The 22510-nt window shown below is 39.0% G+C and overlaps 2 protein-coding genes across 3 annotated transcripts in view; one reads left to right on the forward strand and one right to left on the reverse strand.

The window, feature by feature from the left end:
• vti1a (vesicle transport through interaction with t-SNAREs 1A) overlaps window positions 1-15853 on the reverse strand; it is a 107700-nt gene extending 91847 nt beyond the window's left edge. Inside the window, exons 1-3 of the mRNA XM_083903496.1 lie at window positions 15747-15853; window positions 11199-11257; window positions 10193-10303 (exon numbers count right to left, since the gene is read on the reverse strand). Coding sequence (XP_083759622.1) covers window positions 10193-10303; window positions 11199-11257; window positions 15747-15840 — 264 coding nt within the window. The 5' untranslated portion in view covers window positions 15841-15853. The remainder of the gene's footprint in view (window positions 1-10192; window positions 10304-11198; window positions 11258-15746) is intronic.
• Window positions 15854-16151: 298 nt separating this feature from the next.
• zdhhc6 (zDHHC palmitoyltransferase 6) lies at window positions 16152-21377 on the forward strand. Of its 2 annotated transcripts, none has more exons than XM_083903960.1 (11): window positions 16152-16173; window positions 17012-17554; window positions 17681-17772; window positions 18370-18529; window positions 18634-18792; window positions 19001-19054; window positions 19717-19884; window positions 20056-20097; window positions 20411-20559; window positions 20641-20687; window positions 20781-21377. In XM_083903960.1, the coding sequence occupies exons 2-11, from the start codon at window positions 17288-17290 to the stop codon at window positions 20879-20881; spliced, it is 1239 nt and encodes a 412-aa protein (XP_083760086.1). In that variant the 5' UTR covers window positions 16152-16173; window positions 17012-17287; the 3' UTR covers window positions 20882-21377. The 2 variants fall into 2 exon arrangements, with proteins under 2 accessions (XP_083760086.1, XP_083760087.1); XM_083903961.1 differs by having other exon boundaries at window positions 20414-20559.
• Window positions 21378-22510: the final 1133 nt, after the last annotated feature.

Raw genomic sequence — 22510 nt, forward strand, 5'->3', positions numbered from 1 at the left:
TCTGTGCTTAGCAGGGGTTTGACACAGACACACACACACTCACAGCTGACACAAAGACAAACACACAAACATTGTTGTATAACGTCTTCTCTTTAACACAAATAAATGAGGAGAGGTTGTTCAATTTAGTAAGTGCTCTTTTTCAATGCATTTGATATTTTATCAGACAAAGGGAAGCAGCTACAATTGGGATTGCCACAGGAGGGTGTCATTTGTGCCTTTGTTTAACTGTGGTCTTTGGTGCAATCGAATCCTCCACTTCTGTCTATTCTATGTGTGTGTGTGCGTTTTGAGTAAATGTGTGCACAAGGGTTACTGTATGTACGTCTGAGGCTTCTATGAGCCTTTGCATCCCGGGGACGCCTCCTTTGGAGAGCGTACGAACACGGGCGACATATGTGAACGGTAGCCTGGTGTGTGTTCTCTCCCTTAATAAAAGTGCAGCAGTGGTGGGGAAGCTGGAGCCTTAGATAACAGCATGTGGCCTCTCATTAGCTCACAGGTTGGTGCTTTGGTGGCTTCTATACGCAAACAGCATTGTGTTCCTGCTCCATGAAAAAAAACAAAAGCAGTCTCACTCGAGCCGTCGGAAAATACAAAAAAGGTGAATGATCAACAAGCATGGGGTGATAAATAAATTCGAACAGGTGAGAGGTGACTTAAGGAGAGTTTTTTTTTCTTTGTATCACTGAATCCATTCTATCATTAGATTTCACATTTGATCAAATGTAAACAAGATTTTATCTCTGTGGGAAAATACTAAGCGGGTCTGCCAGTGGAGGAGTGCACTTTTCCAATAGGGCCCTTTCATGCTCGTGGCTCTGTGATATTGCGAGTGTATTTCCCTGTCAAAGTCATTTCTATTGCTAAGTACAGCCAAGATCAGTCAATAAGCTTAACGACTGTACCCACATAGTGAGAGGCCAAGAGACGGCGGGGTGCATGTGTGTTGGGGGATCGTGCAAGCGAACACCAAACAAAAGCAAATTCAAGGAGGGCTTTGATTGACGAAGCACCATATACTTTTTGAAGGCCAAGGGATCATCTCTCAGTGGTTATTTCTTTAAGGCACGAGGGCCCGATTAAACCCAATATTAAAATATGGAGGCGCTTCTAATGAAAAATCAAAGGTCTTGTATCCCCTATCACACCCCCTTCCTTTGCTCATTTTCCATCAGGTTTTCTCCCTTCCCCTGGCCCATGGTTGTGTAGTAAGGGACAGGGAAGAAGACAGAAAGAACAAATGAAAAGAAAGAAGACATCGACAGAGGAAAAGAGAGAAAATGGGGAAGGAGGGAGGGTTATAGAGATGAGGGACCGAGGTGCTGGTGGTGCAAAACAGAGACAGACAGCATTGGTTGGAGGAGTAAATCAATAGAGCAGAGCCGTCGGGGAGGCGGGCAGCCGGGGCAAGGAGAGAGTAGAGGAGAGGAGAGAGGGAACCGGCACAGGGGCTCAGGCTCCGATCACAACGCTGGCTTCTGGCGTGCAGTGGGGAATAAAGTGGACCTCCCCGGGTCAGCACCACAGAAAAAGGTGAGATTAGAGGAAAGTAGAGGAGGGATTTTCACAGAGTGAAGGTGGGAGGGAAGGGTGTTGGAGGATGACGAGGAGAGAGTGTGTGTGAAGGGGTGGTGGTGGTGGTGGGGAGGGTGCATTGCAGGATACCTGGCAAGCCAGGGACCAACCGGCCCATTAGCCTGTGGCTACCTACATATGGTTCACTGAACCCTCTGCAGAGAGGAGCTCCTCTCCTATCAGTCCTCCCATCCTTTTTAAAGAAAGAAATACCTTCACTTTTAACCCTTTCTCTGCTTTGGAAAGAGGCTCTCTCCTGACCTCGATTTATGATTTGTTCTTGTTTGATGTCTATTCTTGGAGTGTTATCTAAAATTGAAAAATGTAATAAAAAAAGAAAAAACTAGACACAAAGGGAGAGGAGTCGGGCCTGCTGAGCGTGTGTGTGTATGCACCCATCAATGGACATGCACAGAGAAGACTATCTTCTTCAGTGTTTTGCCTTTTCTGGTAATGTGACCATTGTTGGTGCTGAATAGTAGGCTTATTAGCATAAGAATACAGCAGCACACACAGGGACTTAGCCAGATCATTATCTCTATATATTTATGTATACTTTGTTATTTCACTAGCCAGAACACATTCAAATGCTGATGAGGCCAGTCAGGCCCTTTTCCAAAGCTCTCCCAACATGTGCCCTCCTGAACTTCCCAATACACTTACCCGTTTCCTGGGAGTCTACGGGTTTTGTACTGGAATTTACAACTCAAGTTCAAAAAATTATCAGAAATAACTAAGGGCAACAGAGCAGCTCTGCCTGTGACTTTTTAAGAAGATTTAATGGAGTAGGAGTATTATTTAACCCAAAAACAAACACTGCAGTAATTGCCAAATAACAATAATTTGCTGTTCAGTTTCAAAAGCAAAATTTGCATAAATTAGCAGCTACATGGAAAAATTAATCTAATTCGAAAATTAATTATTTTATTTTATTTCTAAAAACAACTGATTTGTTTTCTATCAGGATTTCTTGGCCATTTGATACAAACACACTGCAGAGGATGTAATGTGAAACAGATAATTTCTGAATACAAAACATACAAAAGATAATAAAACAAAAAGCTTGACAATGCAGAACAAACAAGTGCTCTATGGTGATGAGGGGAACAAAACTAAAGAGTTTAGTCTCACTGCAGGAGTAGGCTCATGATCTAATGGTGGCCAACCTCTGGGATAATTGAAAAAAATAATGCTTAATTCATCTTCCACAATGTAATTCTGATCAAGGCCACAGCTAGAATCCACTGCAGGCTTCAAAAACACCCAAGAAACGGCAAAATCGTTGGTCGCTGAGAGCAAAAACACTTTCTCTTTCTTTCTGGCACACTCGCTCATTAGAAACACTTAGGATGAGAGAAAGAAACTCTGTTTAATTGTGTGTCTGAGTGTGTGTGCCTGTTTGTGTGAAGGCAGTGTGAGCAAGGGTTAAACATGTGTAAATATGGAGCTTTAACTATTAAAAAACAAGGAAAGATGCAGTGTTGAGAGTTCTCTGAGGCTTTCTTATTAAAAAGCAAATGCCACTGCCTGCGATACATTGGAGGAAAAAAAAAAAAAACACAGAGCCAATGATTCATAATATATTTCATAAATACTTCATGAATCCTCTCACCATACTTAAGCCAGTCTGCAAAAAAAAAAGAAAAGAAAACACTGTCACCTATTCTAGTACCCGCTTGTCAGCACATCACTGGGGAGTGGGTGTCACATGTCACTTCTGGTTTACACTTTTGCGTGGGACAGGCCCGGTGCAAGGAAACCGGGGGTAGGACAGAAAGAGGAACAGAAGAAAAAGTGATGGGGACGCGGAAAGGGGAGCAAAGAGAGGGAGGAGGGGGGAGGAAGGAGGGGGTGTTATCATATCATCGCCCCATGTCTTTATATTTTCCCCCTTATTATCTTTGGCCCCCACACACTCAAGTCACTCAATCACACAAGCCCCGAGGACAGTGAGGGGACCTGGGAGGGCCTTTGCTTCATGGCAGACTCAGCCAGACAAGCGTCTGAAAGTTATACCGATCGCTGTCAAAGTGTGTGGAAGCCCGTGACTTTGGAGGGACCAGGAGAGATAAGCGAGAGAGGAAACGATTGCATGGAAGGATAACGGCCAAATTTGCACACTACCAACAAAAAAAAGAGAGGAAAAACCTGTGCTCCAGGCATAATGCAGATATACCATCCATGTAGACAAGTGTCAACATAAAGCGACAGAGAGGGAGAAATCGCTGATCTGCTTACAAATTTCTTATCGGAACTCACCATGTTAATGACACGAAGGGATGCTTTACACCTCTGTCAGGAATCCAGCACTTAAAATGCTGGTAAACATATTTCTTTGACATAAATTTACACTTCTAATATCAGTTCAGTAAAAAGTAAATGGAACACCACATTTTTGCAGCATGGTTTTGTTAGAGCTGAACAATGTGTTGAAAATGTGATTTTTCTGAGAGACACCGCAACGACTTCAAGTGGCACTTTGGTTCAATATAGATTTTTATGATGGAGCATTATTACATGACACCATCAAAATATCAGCCACTCCACAGTAAACTCTAATACGTAATGCGTATACACAATGCGAGGATGAGAAGTTTATTATTTATTGATTAAATACATTACAGCATTTGTGATTTCATAAATTTAGTGCTAATGACTTTACAAATTCCTAAAGTTGTAAAAGTGTAATTTCTATAAATGAATTACTTGAAATTGTTCATGTGAAAGTGCACTACAAACAGGAAAAGAAGGTTGAAGTAAAGTTCAACATTTTGTGCTTGACTTCACTGTAATTACTCCTGATTATTGATTATTGATAACAATCAGTATATTTCAATGAAGCTGGTTTGTGAGTCAATCTCTCCAATAATTCAAAGGTTTTAAAGATAATGTAACAAAAGAACTAAGAAACTGTTGCCAAATAAGAGTATTTTTGTTTCGTCAATTTTTTCCCTTGTCAAACAAACACTGTAATAATGTGGCACTTCTCAACATGAAACCTGTGTTTCAGCACTTAAAATACATACTGTACACTGTACAACTTTCAACTGAAAGGCATGATTCATAAGTAGAGAAAAAGAGGTTTGTTTACATCTTAAATCTGCATGCGGTTAAAGAAGAAAAATTAGGGGAAATCCATGTGTACTGACAAAAAGACAAGTCTGTTTATGACTTTTCATGAGTAATCAGACTTTGGTGTCATTACTGAAGCAACAAACCATGAAAATCGCCTGTCTTTACTCCTCTGTGATTAATAAGAACATGCCAAGGCAATCTAAGGTGATTTCAACTGTCATCATCCATCTAATGTTGGTGTGTCATGTTTTTTTTTAAAGGAGTCACGGTGCAACAAATTCCTCAAAATGGATTACAATGAGGCACATTCATGATGGGAAGTACATCAAAGCCTAAATCTCAACAGAATTATCAGCATTTGATGTCCCAGCTTTTTAAGACAGTAACATAACTGTCTCATGTATGACTTTGCAAACTCTTGTGTTTCTTTTTAGGCTGCTAATTGTGCCAAACATAATAATGATTTTAAGACCATTGTCAGCCAAGTTGAACAGTCTCCACAACCTTTACTCGTCCGAGACCAATGTTTAAAAAATTCCTGCAGTAACTAACTGAAGAACAGCCTCATCTTCATCGATTTGGCTTTCTTACAGTCAGAGGATGCTCTCCAAAAACACAAACGATATTATGTAGAGTAAAATAACAGTTCAAACACTGAACTCCATAACCTACAGAGCAGAGAGCATCCGCATGGAAACAATACCCTACACTTTATACTGCTTTTCAAATACCTCAGAAAATGTTAATTCATTGCCAATGTTGAGCACATTACACATGACCCTCAGATGCGGATGCAACAAATAGCTCCAGGGTTTGGAAACAGAAAAAGGAACGGCTCAAGGAAAACTTCTTAAATATTCTTACAACTCAAACAAGCAGCCTGAGCTGTGAGTGCCAAGAGTCATTCATTTCTCATTCTTCTTCGACAACATGTTTATTCTGACAATGGGGGACCGAATAAAAACCTTATTTTCTGCCAGCTGTAGTTAATTAGTTCAAGAATGATACAGAGTGGAATGTTCCCATCTAACAGACAATCTATTTCACCAACTAACTATCTTATTGTATTTTCCACATATTTGTCAAACACGCCGTCTTCATTGACAAGTTTTGCTTAAAAAAGTCCTAATTCAATAAATAAAGCACTCAGGATCAGCTTCAACTAAACACTAAATTTCAAGTTATCTCTAGGTCACTTAATAACCACTTGTGAAACTGATATTTGTGGGGAAAAAAAAAAACCTTTAACAAAATTAAATCAGAATTATCAGGTTTTTCATCCTTTCACTGGGGTGTACCTGGAAAATAAATTGTTAGATATTTCAAGGCTGGCTTTGGAAATGAATTAATTATCTCTCTGAGCAGAGATAGGAGGTTTTCACTCAAGAAAAAAGGCAATCCTACTTGACCGTGACTGTAAATAGTGCACCAACAGAAATTATAAAAAGATATGTTGTATTCATGTGACATTTGGCCTTGTGACTGAATATCATAAAACACAAGTAGGAACAACTATTGTAAAATCAATACAGGAGTAAATGTTGATAGGAAGTAAGTAAGATACAGAAGACAGACATGCAATAATAATTTAAACCCTTACTGAATAGGCCTATTGAGAAGTTAAGTTTGATAGTATTGCATACTGTGAATCATTTCACATTATGTACTTTGACAACATTTTTACCAATCTCATAAAAATGAGTAATTACACCGCATATATTTCAAAAGAACACTGATGTCTGGTAATGAATGACATCTTCGTGGTCCTTGATAAATCAGAATACAGCAAATTATTCCATCTCCAGTGTTCAAAAAGTAATTACACAGCAAATGAATATCAAAACTGCCTTGACCAATACTGGCGTGGAGCCCCACTTGAGGACAAAATAATATAAAGTATTGAACAATATTACTTGTGTAGAGCTTGATATTTTATTACAAGCAATTAACCTTTATCAGAGTCAAGCATCCTTGAAAACAAAAACCCCCTAACATTTGGGCGAGAAGTGCTTTAGCCGCTGAAATGACAATAAAAAGTGAGCTCACCTCCTGGAACACAAGGTAACTGTTGCATTCATATTTTATATTACTTTCTTAATTAACTTTCAGAGCACAGGGAGCTGGGCAGAGGCAAACTAAAGAGAACATATTACATGGAACACATTCGGAATGCAGCCTTCTTCAAGGTGCTTTGTATCGCATGTATTTTTACCACAAGGACGAGTCATTTTTTGTATCAATTACACAGCATAAAGGGTGTGAGGTCAGCCATGGTATAAATGGAAGTCCACTTATATCATAAGCGAGGCAAAGGAATTTGTAAATGTGCCCAAAGTTGTCCTTGGCTCGCATGTGAAGTAGAAGAAAATGCTTAGAGCAATACCGCCATCTGCTGTAGAAAGAGACACACAACCACAACAAACATTGCCCACAGGAGAAGTAGGGGTTGATACACATGGAAAAGCAACATAAGCAGGATCATTTGGAAAGTGCAATTAAAAGGCAAACAAAAATAAATACAATCTAAATATCAGTATTCACAGCTCAAGATAACTCAAAACTTACTTACTAATATATGACTTTTAGGTATACGTATTACCACAAACTTGGTTTAGCGCTGTAATTATTAATAAGATAATGACTGTGGGGCTGCAATTCCCTGCAATTATTTTCCCTATTGATTAGTCTGCTGATTATTGCTTGTTAATAATGAAAAACTCATCACAAAAATGTTAAAATGATTTTCCATTTCAGCTTTTCATGTTTCGGCTGAAGTTTACTGTTGGCTGAAAACATTAATGTACTGAAATTATTAAACGTATATTAAAATCAATCAAGCAATTAAGACTGAGAAAAAATGTAAAGGCTGAGAGAGGAGGGGTGTTGGTATAAAAAAATGTGTATGATAATAAGAGAAACAACTGTGAGATTCCAGGACTAACACAAACAGAAGGTTGACATCTCATCACACCAATGACATCACTCATGTAAAGTAAGTATGGTAAACTGTCAAAACTGGATTGTATTTTGTGGGACACAGTAGACATGTGCGGATCCCCATCTTCCCCACTGGGACAGACCAAGCATGGCTCTTTGAAGACATTATCTCTGGTTACTTGATAGGTTTCATTAAATTAAGCTTACTTTAGGCCTCTTCTTTGCCTGATCAAAGCCGATGCTAAAAGCCATGCTTTTCTGCTTCCCCATAACTTAGCAAGCAGAGTCCATCAAGAAGGATTTTCAAATTTGTTTTGCACAAATACGTTTTTAGCATTCCTTTTACTGCTACAATGTCCACTTGTTGTGACCCTGCATCATTATGACTCACACTGTCCCCTCAATTACTGCAATAAAGCTGTCACCTGAACCAACAAAGCTGAGTCTCATACAGTATGTACATATCTGGGATGTCTGTGTGATAAGTAGTCTTCCTGGATGAAATGGCTGGGTTACAGAGGTCGACTCAGGCCCTGTCTGGAATCGAGCAGAAATGAGGTCTCAAGCTGGCACATGGTGGTAGAAAGACTTCAAACCACGGGTGAATGGGAGGATGAGAGAGCAGGTTAAGGGGGGAGACACCCGTGGGAGGCCGGTAGGGGGTGGGGTTGGGAGTGATGGGTGGTGAGGGAGAGGAAAGGCCTTGATATCCACAGAAAGCACAACAAAGCCAGAGCTTTTTACATTAAAAAGAAAGGAGATTGCCTTTTTTCCACTACTACTGTCATGTCCTCCCTAGGCCTGCAGGAAGTGAGAGGTTGAGCTCGGCTATAGCATTTGGCACATCTGAGGCACACCTGAGGGGGCTGAGGTTCTTACCTTCTGAACACTCGGCTAAGATTTACAGGAGACCAGATATCCTGGATGTCAGTGTGCGAAGTGGATAATCTTAGTTTTAATGTACACTGATCCGACCAAACCACACATGGAGGTGTAAAAGTGAAAATGACTGTCAAACTGGGGAGTCACAGCCAGTATTCTTTTTCTTTTTTACGCTACTGCAGTTCCACATTGTAGGCCAGCTCACATACAGTACAACTCGCTTACCACCTGTCAAGAATGCAGCAGTTTTTGAAAGAATTATGTTTATTGAATAGAGGGAGTGGGTGAAGCAAAACTGACTTTTTTAAAGGATTAAAGAAACACATATGGCCTCACACCACCAGGTATTAAAATGCAAGTAATGAAAATCTGCACCAATATCAGTCACAGCAGGTGATCACTATTAGACGATTAGCCGGTAAGGTAGGGGAGAAGAAAAGTTCAAGATTAATCAGCAGCCAATTAAAAGTTCATGGTGAATAAAAGCAAACTGTCTTGGCATAGAGACTCCACTGTGATCTCAGGTAGCACATCTCAATGGTGAGCACACAGATCAGTGGCACGATATCTCCATCCACACGGCTTGTTTTGGGGAAGTCTGTTTGTTTGTTCTGCTTTTGGAATAGTGGGGCTTAGAGGGTTGTGGAAAGGGGTTCTATATTTCTAACTGAAAATTCATAAATAAAGGGGGGTTGATATTAGATCAACACAATTATCAATGCAGTAATTGACAATTGGGGAAACTATGTATTAGTATGAGACACAAAATGCTGAGAATATTTTGTGTACATAGGATTCTCACAACATTAATTTCATTTCAGAACAAACAAAAAAACGCATAACACTTCAGTCTAAGATTATGCATCTTAAAAATCCACTTGACAGAGAAAAAGTTAACATTTGAGAAGAAGACTACATCTTACCCTCAAGGTTCACCAAAATCCAGTGGTAAGGATCCACAATGACATGTCATTAATAACAACTCTACATGCTGTTCCTATCCCAGTTCAGCCTTTTGTGAATTTATTTAACAGTTTTAAAAAAAATCCACTTCAGTAGTTGTTTGTAAAAACCCAATCCGAGGTTGTTGATTCATTTCACATTCGATTTGTGGAAGGACTCGTCTGCTATCGAACTCAAGGTCAACTGATTTTACGCAATAGGTTTATTATGATGCGAGTATAAAAGCAGAGAAGAGAAAAATAAAGATATCATTAAAGATATCTGTTTTGCAAGGCAAAGAGCTGAATACAAACTGTTTTTAAGATATTTAGGCAATTACTTTGCTTACAACAGACAACTGGAACTTATTTCTATCACGTTATTGATGAAGGAACCTTGAACCTTGAACAATATTGGAACCAAACAATGTGAACAAACAGAAAGTGACCCAGAAGACTGTATTGTTCATTAAGCTTTGATATTGGCTTGAGATCAAGTCAAGACATAGAGTGATTTATGAATTTCTGGCCAGATTCTGCAGCGAAAACACAAACACACAACCTGTTCTCGATAGACATCTCTTGCAAGTTTAAATACAAACTTTAAGAATTAACGTCTGTGGATACACCACTGAGCTTCAGCACAAGTCTGTGTGTGAAAAAGTTTGTGTGCGTGCATGTGAGGGAGAGAGTTTGGTTGAGAGACCAAAGGATGCATGTAAATGGTGTACATTGTTTCACTGACAATTTAAGAATCTAGGAAGAGTTGAAGTACTTACAAAGTCTTTCTCGAGCTTCTCAATTTCCTGCTTGTAGCTCTTCAGTCTGCTGTTGTACATGGCTCGACTCTGGATGGGAATCTCCCGCACCTCCAGGTCCATCTGCTCCAACTAAAACCCACAGTTTGAGTTCACAAACATTTCAGTTACTGACAAATATAAACTTCACTTTCATCGCCATTAAAATCATTCTGATTACAAACTATTCCAAAACTGACAGGGTTTGAATTTGGATTCTAATGTCATGGAAACCAACCTGGAAAACAAACCTGGTGAAATGTGTTTCATTATAATCACTTCCATAGCGCTCTTGAAAAATGTGTTCGTTATTCAGTAATGAACACATTTCGACCATCGTTGATACATTTCTGTTAACAACGCATTGTGTAAGTCTCAAAACTATATACAATATGTGACAATAAACAATAAAAAAGGCTCAAGACAACCGTAATATGAGTCAGTAAAAAGAACATGCCTCCTGCAAATGTCACTCCGATGTGACAAAAGTTGCTACAAAGAAGGTCTTTTCTGTAAATAAAATAAAATATGAGGGAGTCTTCAACGCAGCATCATACACAGGCCCAAAAATGTCACAGTGAATTAAGTAAAAGTAAATTTGACGTGTGGCTCGACAAGACTCTCTGTGGCAGATTTAGAGGAAACTAATCACTGTGACATTACAAGACAACTGCAACAACAATTTGTCTCTGTCGGGTGATTTTGCTCATTTTTAAACACCAACATGAAAACTCCCCCCCTCAAGATAATGGCTTGAAATGTGTCATAGGGGTGTCACTTAAAAGAAGATTACGGTAAAGCCATCATGCGAGGAGGAAGCCTCCATACCGCCACGTGAAGTGTGTGTGCACGTCTGTGTGTGTCATGTCACCACCAGGATTATACAGGTGCTGTTTGTCTGGTGCCAGTGAAAATCGTCTCCCCCCCTTTGCACAAATTCATTATTTAGGAAATGGGAAGAGGAGAAAATTAGTGATCAAAGACATACCAACTCTCTGACTTCTTCGAGCTGTTTGTCGACATTTAGAACCAGCTGCGTCTTCTCCTCTGAAAGGGAAAAAAACAGCAACATATTGATCAGCTGACAGAGAAACAGCAATTCATGACAACAAACCAACTCCCCCACAACAGAGGAAGAGACGAGGGAAAGGGAAAGAAAGAGACTAGGAGAAGACAACACACAAGGACATATTTGAAGATATATTTACACATTCTTTCCACACGACAAGCCAACATTTGATGTCTCTTATTTATTGGCATCTATGAGGCTTTTGTTGGTTTCAGCTGAGGAGCTGAGAGACACCTCGTGCCAACTCAAAGGGAAGGAAGGTGTCATCTTTGCTCACTTGCCAGAAGTATGAGGCCCACTCAGAATGACTAACACTGTTCTGCACCTCACCCTGTGGCTGCTCTTCAACATTATCCACTGAAATTCATTAGGACTGGCAAGAGTTCCAAAGGCACATGAAAACTACATTCCGCTGTTATTTAAGGCAGCAAAATCACCACTTAATTTCTGTACATACAGGGACTGTTCTTTGTTCTGCGACCGGTTCTTTACAATGAAAGTCAACAGCAGGTGGCATAGACATTTGGTTGTATAACAATCAAGCATCATTAAACAAACTGATTTTCAAGAAGATAAAAGGAACAATAAATGTTGGCGGCCTGTGACAAAGGGCCTATTTGCAGTGGCCTGGGTTTTATTTCATTCCCATGGTCCTTCGCAGTGCATCTTCTCCTCTCTCCGACCTTTCATACTTCACTGTCTGGTCTAATAAAGGTTTAAAAACATATTTTCATTTATTCAAACCTCAGAATAAATTTTAAAAACCACCACATGCCATCTATGAACATACAATTTAACTCTGCCTGAACCAAACGCAGAGATTCTCCTTTTCATACATAATAAACTGTATGTTAGAAAAAAACAGGGTGTGGACAAAATTCACAACTGTGAAGTAAAGAATTATGGACCAAAGACTGAATTTCTCCAGTCTGCTGTTTAAATTTTTTCTGGCATGGCTCAATGACACACCAAAGCCAAGTTAGCATAACTCTTCCTCAAGCGCAGTTACGATGTAAAAACCCTTCATCAGAGATTTACATTTACATGTAAAAACATAGGTGTTGCTAATAACATTAACGGTGGGACAACGGAGTATGACATTTAGTTGGAGCACCCTAAATAATCCAGTGTGTTTACCATCAGAATAAACTGTTTTATCAGTTTGTTTTTCAAAATAAATCAGCATACTTCACACAATCCAGTGCATCCCTATAAGCTCACTTTAGCTCAGTGTTTCCTATTGTGACATTATTCTTTTGTAAAAGGGCACTAATGTTATTCTTTGATTTAAATCTCACCATCTATTCATTCATTCGCTCATTCTGCTTTATCCTCCACATGATGGTCGCTGGTCACTGGGTAAAAGGCAGGGGACACCCTGGCCAGTCCATCACAGGGCAAACATATAGAGATGAACAGCCATTCAGTATTATGGGCAATTGTGGGTTTTTTAGGAGTGTGAGAGGAAACCAGAGAATCCAGAGGAAACCCATGCACACACACCGGGAGAACATGAAAGCTCCATGCAAAAATCGTTCAGACCCTGTTGCGAACCCCGGTCTTTAACAACAGTGCAAGCCACTATACCACCATATGGCCATTATTAAATTGAGATTTCAGTTTAGGCTTCTTCTTTTTTAGAATATCAGCAGAAAACTTTCAACATTTTGAATCACTTAAATACAAAGCTAACAAAACTTTGAGCTACAAAGTAAATTGCATATCCTCAATTCTTCAGCACCATGCACTATACCTTATTTTAAATCCCATGTCCAACCTCACAACTTACACAGTAAACAGCCAGAGGCAATTCATGATATGATGCTTCCTTGCTCCAAGCCAGAGGGTTGTGAAATATGTATAGATTTTTACAAAAACCACAACCCACTGATGGAAGGATGAATTGTGTACACAGAAGGAAGACAATAAAAGATAGTGCTGTAAAAATATTATTTATAATAGAAAAAAAATCATATTTCATTGACTTCTTCAAATATTGCTTGAACCTTTTTGGAGGACAGTAATGAATAAACATTAATTTGACTATTATATGAATTGAGATAGTCAATTACTTTTTTTTCCCCAAAAAAAACCTTGGTCATTATCAGCAACTGTGCACATTTGAGGGCAATAACAAAAGCCCTTTGTCTGCTGCTTTATTAATAAATTAAAAAGAGGGCTGTTACACCACAGGCAAAACCCCACCACTTCAGGAAGCTGGTCTTTAAAGAAGTATAAAATACAATTTGTAAGAGGGAAGGGATGTAAATTTCAACAATAATCTATTATGTTGGTGGCAGAAAACATTCAACAACTATGAGTGTCTCCTGGCAGATGACCAGATACAGATGGCAAGAGGAAGCAATGTGGAATTACTCTGTGGAATTAAATGGGCTGCCATGAATCTTCAAAGATACCAACAAACCAGAAATATTCAGGGAACTGAGGTTTTGTGAGACGCAGTGCCCTTTGAAAAAAACAATGAACAAGTGTGTGCGCAGAGTAAAAGTTAAACATCCTAAGTAAAAGAAGCAATCAAATCTAAAGAATCTATCACCAGGTACGCTGATGGAGATAATACTATTGTAGCCAGAAACCACAGTTGCAGTGGTTCATGTGCAAAATATTGATGTTCATCGCTTACACAAATCTCAAAAATATGTAATGTTGTGTTTCTCACAGCAAAAGCCTAGTTGACGCCCAGGAGATGATGTTTTCAACCCAAAAACATTTGAACAAAAAAGAAAAACAAATCCAATGTGTGAATACAGTGTCTAACTGTAAACACAAGCCGTGCGTGCAGAATGAATAAATGTAATACCTATTCAAAAAAAAGTTGGGTTAGTAGCTTTGTGTATTAAATGATGCCATGATTTTCTGTAATGTAATTTTTTCACTTGTGGCTTAAATATGAAAGTTGTTTGCCTTATGGTGAAACAAAATAATTATTAGCCCAAGGTCCTCATCTCTCCCCATCAGGGTGCAAGCACTGTACCTTTCTCAGTGTGTACAGGTAAATTTTTGTCACTGGGGGTGCAGAAATGTTTCTTTAGCAGTACAAACAAGCAGGTACAAATGTTACAGGTACAGTGCTGCTTGTGCCCTGATAGATATAACTGGAGCAACAAAGCATTTGTACCTTATTAGGTACAGTCTCGTTCTTTGATTTCTTAGTGTACTCAGTAGAATGTGGACATGTGATCAACCACATCCTTTCTGCACTGTGCCTGCTGTGAGCCATTAATAAATCTAAAACATGGTTGCATGGTTTTGCTGCTGCATCTATATTTATTATGGATTAAAGATTTAAAGTAAGTTACATCAATATGAGCTTACTGCATTCCATATTGTTTAGAACATCCATGGCCACTTTATAACAACCTGAGAGACAGCCACTGTCTATACTAGAAAAGGCTCTTTGCAATGCATGCTCTACAGGAGCCTAAGCCATGTAAATCTGGAAATTAAACTGATGGGAGTATAAAACATGAACAATTTTTAAGAAGATACCCCCTGTATTCAGAACTTTAAAAGCATTTAGTTGGTCATTCTGACATATATAATGTGAAATACTGTCCCTCCTATGTCTTTCCATTTATTTTTTATACCCACATATCATCTTTCACAGTCACTGCAGTGGAACCTGTTCAAACATTTATTGGCCAGAGGAGCATCAAACTCATTCACACCTCGAGTCATCACATTAAGGACCAGTGCATCTCATCTGACCCACATACATGACATTCTCATAGTGGACATTGTGACAGGTCACAGCAAAATAAGACAGGAGTAAATAATCACATTAACAAAGGTCAAATTCCATTAAGCTGCTTCAGGTTCAGGGGTGAGGCTGGTGTCCTGATCAGTGATCGGTAACACATGTGCTTTATAAAAAGCCTGCATAACCTGAATTGTTAGCAGAACAAAACCAACAGGTGTAGCTAATGACATTGATTATTAGCCATGATTAATATGATTGTTTACACCTGTGTTCTCCTGTTTGACAAAGTCAAGGCAGCAAAAAGGCTAACGACGTTATAAGGTGGCAGCACTTACTACCCAGTATATGAGAGCTCCTCTGTCATAATTATGTCAAACATTCTGTTTCACATTGATGTCTATTCATAAAAAAACTGATTACTCTTAAACAATATTAACTATTTTGGTAGTGGACAGAAACTTCATTTGTAGTCTTATGTCAACTATTAATATATGCAATGCTAATATATGCAACTAGTTCTTCTCATAAATTTAATGACACTATGTGATACATACCAAGCAAATTGCCCGCAATATATAATTCATAAAATAACACTGTAGCTACTCTACCATGTACTGAACCTATTCCACCAATAGAAAATGTCATATATTAATAAAATAGTAAAAATATTAAGAAACACCTTCTGCGGTTAGCCTGGCAGCTAGCTCGAGCTAGGCATTTTCAGATAATAAATACAGCTGCCTTACCTCCACTGAGTTTGGGAATTCGGCCAATTTTGTTAGTTACTTCTGCTGTAAGGGTGCCAAAGTCCTGCTCGTAGGTCTCAAAGTCTGAAGACATGACTGCTAGTGAAGTTTAGTTAGCTTTGTGGTTGACAGCTCAGAATAATAACAACACGGCTCGAATGGAGCTCCTTCCTTGAGTCGCAGTGAAATGTGCCCGGCGCGGATTTGGATTTTCTTTTTTTTTATGAAACCATAAATGTTCAGCAAGTGGATGGAAATATTATTTCGCGTTTATGGTATTTATTTTTGATTGTATGTGTGACGTGAATTAATTATTTTCTGTAAAAACTAAGTACCTGGAGCTGGAGCTTGAGGGTAACAATTTCTGACACACCACGAAAAAGGTTCCGCTTCATGCACAGAAGAAAAATAACAAGGAAGTGACCAGGTTTGTCATGTATTTTGTCATCTCTATTCTCTATTAATTCGAACCGTTCATGTACATATACAAACGTGTATTTGCGATATCCTCCCTGCACACTGTTTGCCTTGTTTTTTTATTTACACTTTGCAGCTACGACGAGCTCGGTACGTTAGTCTTGACAGCTTGGTGAGCAAGCTAGCTAACTGTTAGCGCTGGTGCTAAAATTGATACAGTTTAATTTTAAGGCGGGTATAATTTCATGTTGATTGCTTAAACAAAAATCGTCTGTCATATCCTGCTTATGGACAGTGCTAATGGTAGCGCGTATTTGGTCAATTCTTGGTACGAATTAGGTTGGGGTGGCAAGCTAATCAAGCTTGATGCTGTGCTGTAAATACTGTGGATGTTTGGAAATGGAGTAGTAATTTGTGGAACTTCTTAAATGATTATATTGCAACATGTTTAAGAAAGACTATAACTGGTGAATATATAGACTATAGACAAGGTGTATGGTAAATTGTAAATGTTTTTGTTTTTATATAGCACTTTTCCACCACTCAGAGCTGCTGTACACTACAGTTTCCATTCACACCCATTCACTCACACTTTCATACTTTTTCTATCACACATCTCTCATACCCACTCACACGCTGCCGGCACAGCCGTCAGGAGCAACGTGGGGTTAAGTGGCCACTGAGGCACCGTCGTTTTTGTGTTTATGTGTAGTTATTGGACTTATTGATATTTAAAAAAAATAGAAGGACTGTTAGCTCACTGGCTTTATTTCACTGTCAAATATACTATGTTATCAAAGTATCAGATGGATGGGCTGATTGTTGTGATTGTCATTTTTTGTCTCCAGATGGGGACTTTGATGTTGTCACAAGGATAGCGTGCTCCCCACATTGACAGCAGAGGATGCCGCTCTTTGCCAGGACCAGCAGCAATGGGACACGAAGAGCCCCAGTGACTCAAGACCAGGACAGTTGTCGAGTACTCAGAAGAAAAGGAAAAATATGTGCATCTTACTCATTGCTATGAGATAGCAAAGGAAATAGTTAACATATTATTGAAGCCTAGTCAATACATTTCATTCATCGAAAGCAAGAATATTAGAACTAGTTGTGTGGTCAAAAAAATGAACTTCCTGTCAACTTTTGTGACATTTGAGAACCTCCATGAGGTACGGAGATTATGCCACTGGGGCCCTGTCATAGCTTTGTCCGTCATTGCTATATGCTCCACAATGGCAATTCTGGACTCCATAATCTGGTACTGGCCATTAGACACTACAGGAGGCAACATTAACTTCATCATGCTCATCAACTGGACTGTTCTCATCCTCTACAACTACTTCAATGCTATGTTTGTTGGACCTGGATATATCCCTCATGGCTGGAGACCCGTAAGGACTCAATTTTATCACTATTTTAATTTTAAATAGAGCTGTTTGGTACCAGGCATTACCATGTAATGTCAGTTTAAAATGTTTTGATAGTTTTGTCAGAATTTTGATTTTATCCTTAAACAGGAGAAGCAACTGGATGCCCAGTACTTGCAGTACTGCAGAGTGTGCCAAGGGTTCAAGGCCCCCAGGTCCCACCACTGTCGCAAGTGTAACAGGTATTTTTTTAGATTAGATTCAATTATTCAACTTTATTGTTATTGTGCCGAGTACAGATACAGCGACAACGAAATGCAGTTAGCATCTAACCAGAAGAGCAAGACGGTACTCTGGTTCATCAAAAAAAGCAAATAAATACTGTATAAGTGCAAAACTTGCTACTAGCTGTAGTGTGTACAGTGGGGCAATGGGTGGAGTATTAGCAGTATGAATATAAATAGTATGTTATGTTATGTATACAGATTAACAGAACATATATAACATACAGAGCATATGCATAGGTATAGTTTAAGTGGCAGAATGAGTGTGTGTGGCTTGAATTGAAGTGCACACTTCAATTCTTCTTGTTATCAACATACATTGCACATAACCCTGACAATCATACAGAACCCCAGTATGCCTTTCAAGGTAACACTTTCTCTTTAAAATTTGAAATTATTATAAACCGATCTTTCACATGGACCATCAGTCATCTGTATTTGTATTCTTAAAAAAAAGACGCAGTGTGGCCTGCTGATGAATTTGTCACTCTGTCCTCCCGAACAACCAGTCAATTCCCCCAGCACTCCTCTCCTCCTCTGCCTCCCCTCCCACAGGTGTGTGATGAAAATGGACCACCACTGCCCTTGGATCAACAACTGCTGCGGACACCTGAACCACGCTTACTTCACCAGCTTCCTGCTGCTGGCTCCGCTGGGCTGCTCACATGCCGCCATCATCTTTATAATGACCATGTATACGCAGTTGTATGAGAGGGTCAGTCTTCTCTCAGTGGACCATGATATAAATGGCGTATTATCACAGCAGCTTGATGATAAAGTTAGCACATATTTTAACTGTGTTCTTTGTCCATGCTGCAGATATCATTTGGGTGGAGCACTGTGAAGATTGACATGAGTGCTGTGCGTCAATTCCAGCCCATCATGCCCTTCAGTGTGCCTGCCTTTGCTGCCACACTCTTCGCCTTAGGCCTGGCACTGGGTACCTCTATCTCTGTTGGCATGCTTTTCGTCATACAGGTAAAAGTTTAATTTGCATGAACATAATCTTTTCAATATTTACTTTGCAAAGCGATATCTGCCTTGTGAGATTGTCCAATATCACAATTCACGCCGCCCTAGTATTCAAGAGAAATCAGTGCTACAAAAAATTAAGTATTTTTCCAAAACAAAATTTGTTTGTTAATGACAAGTTACTTCTGATAATGAAAGAGTCTTTTCTTTTCAGATGAAAGTCATCCTTCGAAACAAGACCTCAATTGAGTCCTGGATCGAGGAAAAGGTCAGAATATATGATTAATTTAATGTTTCTGTAGTTTCATGTGGGTGAATGATTGTGTGATCAATAAGCAATCTAGGATGACTATGTTTAAGGATTTATAATTAACATGTTTAATTAACATGTTTCTTCTTCTGGAAAAGGGCGTCCCAGTTGCTGGACGGACGATCCTTGTGCTGAGTTGTGCATAACTTTTGAAAATAAACAAATGTTGTTTATATACAACTCTCTGCTTATCTCAGTATAGGAGCCTTTCTGTTTTATGTTAAGGCAGGTGGAGGCAACAGCAACATTGCTCTAGTAAAGTGAGACAGCTGCAATCAGGTTGGATTTTGACTGTAAACACAAAGATGTGTCCATGAAGAGTAGTGAGCTGTATTTACACAAACACTCCGTCATTCCGGTCTGGCAGTATTGCTTAGTGGAGTCTCGTTTCAGATGACAGTGTACACATTTGTTGCATCATGTCTTTTCACAAAGACCAAACAAGAGGCAGAATAATACATTTAATAAAAAATAAAATAACATGAACAAGAACAAAAACCTCCAAAAGTTACACACTACAACTTATTGAATTACCAGGCTCATACAATGCCCCACACTGATTACAGAAATAGGATGCCATCCATCTGATCCCACTGACGCACACTCTGCTCTTTCCCTAGGCCAAAGACAGAATACAGCACTACCAAACAGGGGAGGAGTTCATCTTCCCTTACGACCTTGGCACCCGCTGGCTGAACTTCAAGCAAGTTTTCACTTGGTCAGGGATGCCCAAGGGTGACGGCACAGAATGGCCAGTCCATCCCAAGTGTCACCAGCACACCTTAACTGTGGGTTGTGTTTTATATGTTCTATGTCTACTTTTGCTTTTTTCATTTCCTCTCCTCTTGTGTACACTTGACTGTCTTTTCATTGTAAATGATAAATTAACTTGAATCGTATCTGCATTTGTTGTTGAACAGTGAGATAAAAGTGACATTGTGTTGTTCCCTTCTTAACAGATTGAGCAACTGAAGCAGAAAGCTGACAAACGAGTGAGAAGTGTAAGTATCTTGTCAAGTCCATGTTGAGACACAGAACAGACAAACAAGAACAGGTTTAAACCTGAGTGTGACATTGGGAGAAAAACAGTTCTAAAATAGAATCTTACAACAAAACGTGAGCTTATAAGATGTGTCAAACATGATGGTCTGAATAAAGATTAAAACACACATTCTGGGTAGCTATTAACACATTACAGAATGTCAGATGTTTACATGCAATAAGGGTAAAGGCTATTAACACACATACTATATTTTTTCGACAAGATAGTTGTTATGAGGTAGAATAATCATATTTCGTGTTTGATGTGGCCAGCAGGTCCAGTACCGAGCAATGGAGGACTATAACGGAGCTTGCTGCCCTCTCAGCAAGGGTCTCCAAACATTTTTCAGAACCCCCTGCACCGAGGAGCCCAGGATCCCCCTCCGCAAGGGGGACACCATCCTCGCCACCCGTGGGACTAAGTAAGTTTGTCCACACAGAAGTACAGACAATATTCTTCCAATTAATGATTTAAAACAAACAATTGTGTTGATTCTCTTTAGATGGTGGATGTACGGAGACAAAGTTTTGAGTGAGGAGCACATGAAAGGTAAAATTGAAAATGACTGAATGATTTTTGAATTATGTTTTTTTTTTTTTAATTCACACCACAAATGGTACCTTTCTCTGTTGTGGTTTTCAGTTGGGGAGCGTGTGAGGGGATGGTTTCCACGGCGATGTGTGGAGAAGTGCCATTATGACACAGCTGCCAGCGATAGCACCAGCGAAAAGAAAGTAAATTAATATATTTCACCTGGCTTTATGTAGAGCGGGGGAGTGAAACTGAACAGAAGGTGTCAGTCTGTTTTCATGAACGTCCACCCACTGAAGATGTCATGTCTGATACCACAGGCTCACCATCAACAATTAAATACTTCAATTGAAATCTATCACATTTCAGAACCAACTTGACTTTTTTTTTTTAAGTAGCACTTTGCTATCATAGACTTGAAAGTTTGATGAGAAAGACTGGTCTCATGCGTTCAGTTCAACTCCTCTGACCAAAAGTAAAACCCAGCAAGAGTCTTAATTTCCAATAAATGCCGCCAGGCTTTAATGTAACTTTGTTGTGATTACATGACTTTTTACTTGAATATGTTGTATTTACTGGTTGATGTCCTTTTTTGCTACTTATGCAATGCCTCTGCCCAGCTGACCCTAGGGCATCATCATGCAACTCTTTCTACAGTATGGAGATAACACTCAACTTCTTTTTGTTAATTTTTGTAAAAACAAATTGTTAGCCTCACAGTTATAAATTGAGAATTAAAAAATCTTCAAAAGTCATTGTGTGCAGCAGTCTTGTTTGCAAACAAAAATCAAGATGTATTAAGATGCTCTCAGTTAACTGTCAAGAAAATGGACAAAGAAGATCATTTATTAGTTGCACTGCAGGACATTTTCACTATTACACCCACAGACATGATAGTAAAAATTGAGGTTGATTGATGAATTATAGAGAGCAAGAAGTACTAAAAAACCTTTTTAGAAATACAATGTAAGCTATGTGTGACCATATAGGGCCATATGTCTAACAAAAAAAGAAAAGATCAGCATATTGGTTTCAGTGTAACAACCACATGTTGGGGCTTGTTTTACTTGTACACTTTGGTATAATAAATATTTATCTTTCCACAAATGTATGTACTATCTTAAACACAGAAATCCATACACCCTGAGGAGCCTTTACAACAAGGAAGAGATTAAACAAGTTAGACTTCATCTTTGTCTCTATGCTCACGGGCAACATGTCACGTGACCACCTTTGTAATCAGCCTATTCACAAATCCTAACTGGACAGAGCCATTTGTCAATTGGTTTACTTTACAACAGTGTAGTATACTTCTTAAACTGGTGTGTTTGTCTGGTGTCAAACAGTTAAGTGTTCAACCACCTAATAAACACATGGTATGTGAGGGCTGTTTGAAAGACTGTATTCAGTATTTTGCAGTATAGACAATAGTCCACCATAATATTAGAAACATTTCTCCATTTTGTCACATCATGGCTGTTCATTCATAGCTCACTGTAAATTGAGTTTAATGTAAAATGTGTTATAATATTGTAGTAACATTATGCTTCTTGTTTTTTTGGGGGGGGGGGGGGGGGGGATTACCAACATTTGTTTCCCCTGTACAAATCAATGCAAAGTACTGACACAGTCAATGTTTCTCTGTGGTTGTTTATTCCGATTTGTAATTTGAATATTATGGCTCATCAGTGTATTAACAGATTCATTCATTGTGTCTAATAATGCACTAAATACATATTTGAAGACTGTGGGAAATATTTAGCATTAATAACTTTATTAAAAAATATACATATATATGTGTGTGTATATATATAGTTTTTATACATACATATATGTACCCA

The sequence above is a fragment of the Microchirus variegatus genome (genome assembly GCF_963457635.1).
Source record: "Microchirus variegatus genome assembly, chromosome: 17".
Lineage (NCBI taxonomy): Eukaryota > Metazoa > Chordata > Actinopteri > Pleuronectiformes > Soleidae > Microchirus > Microchirus variegatus.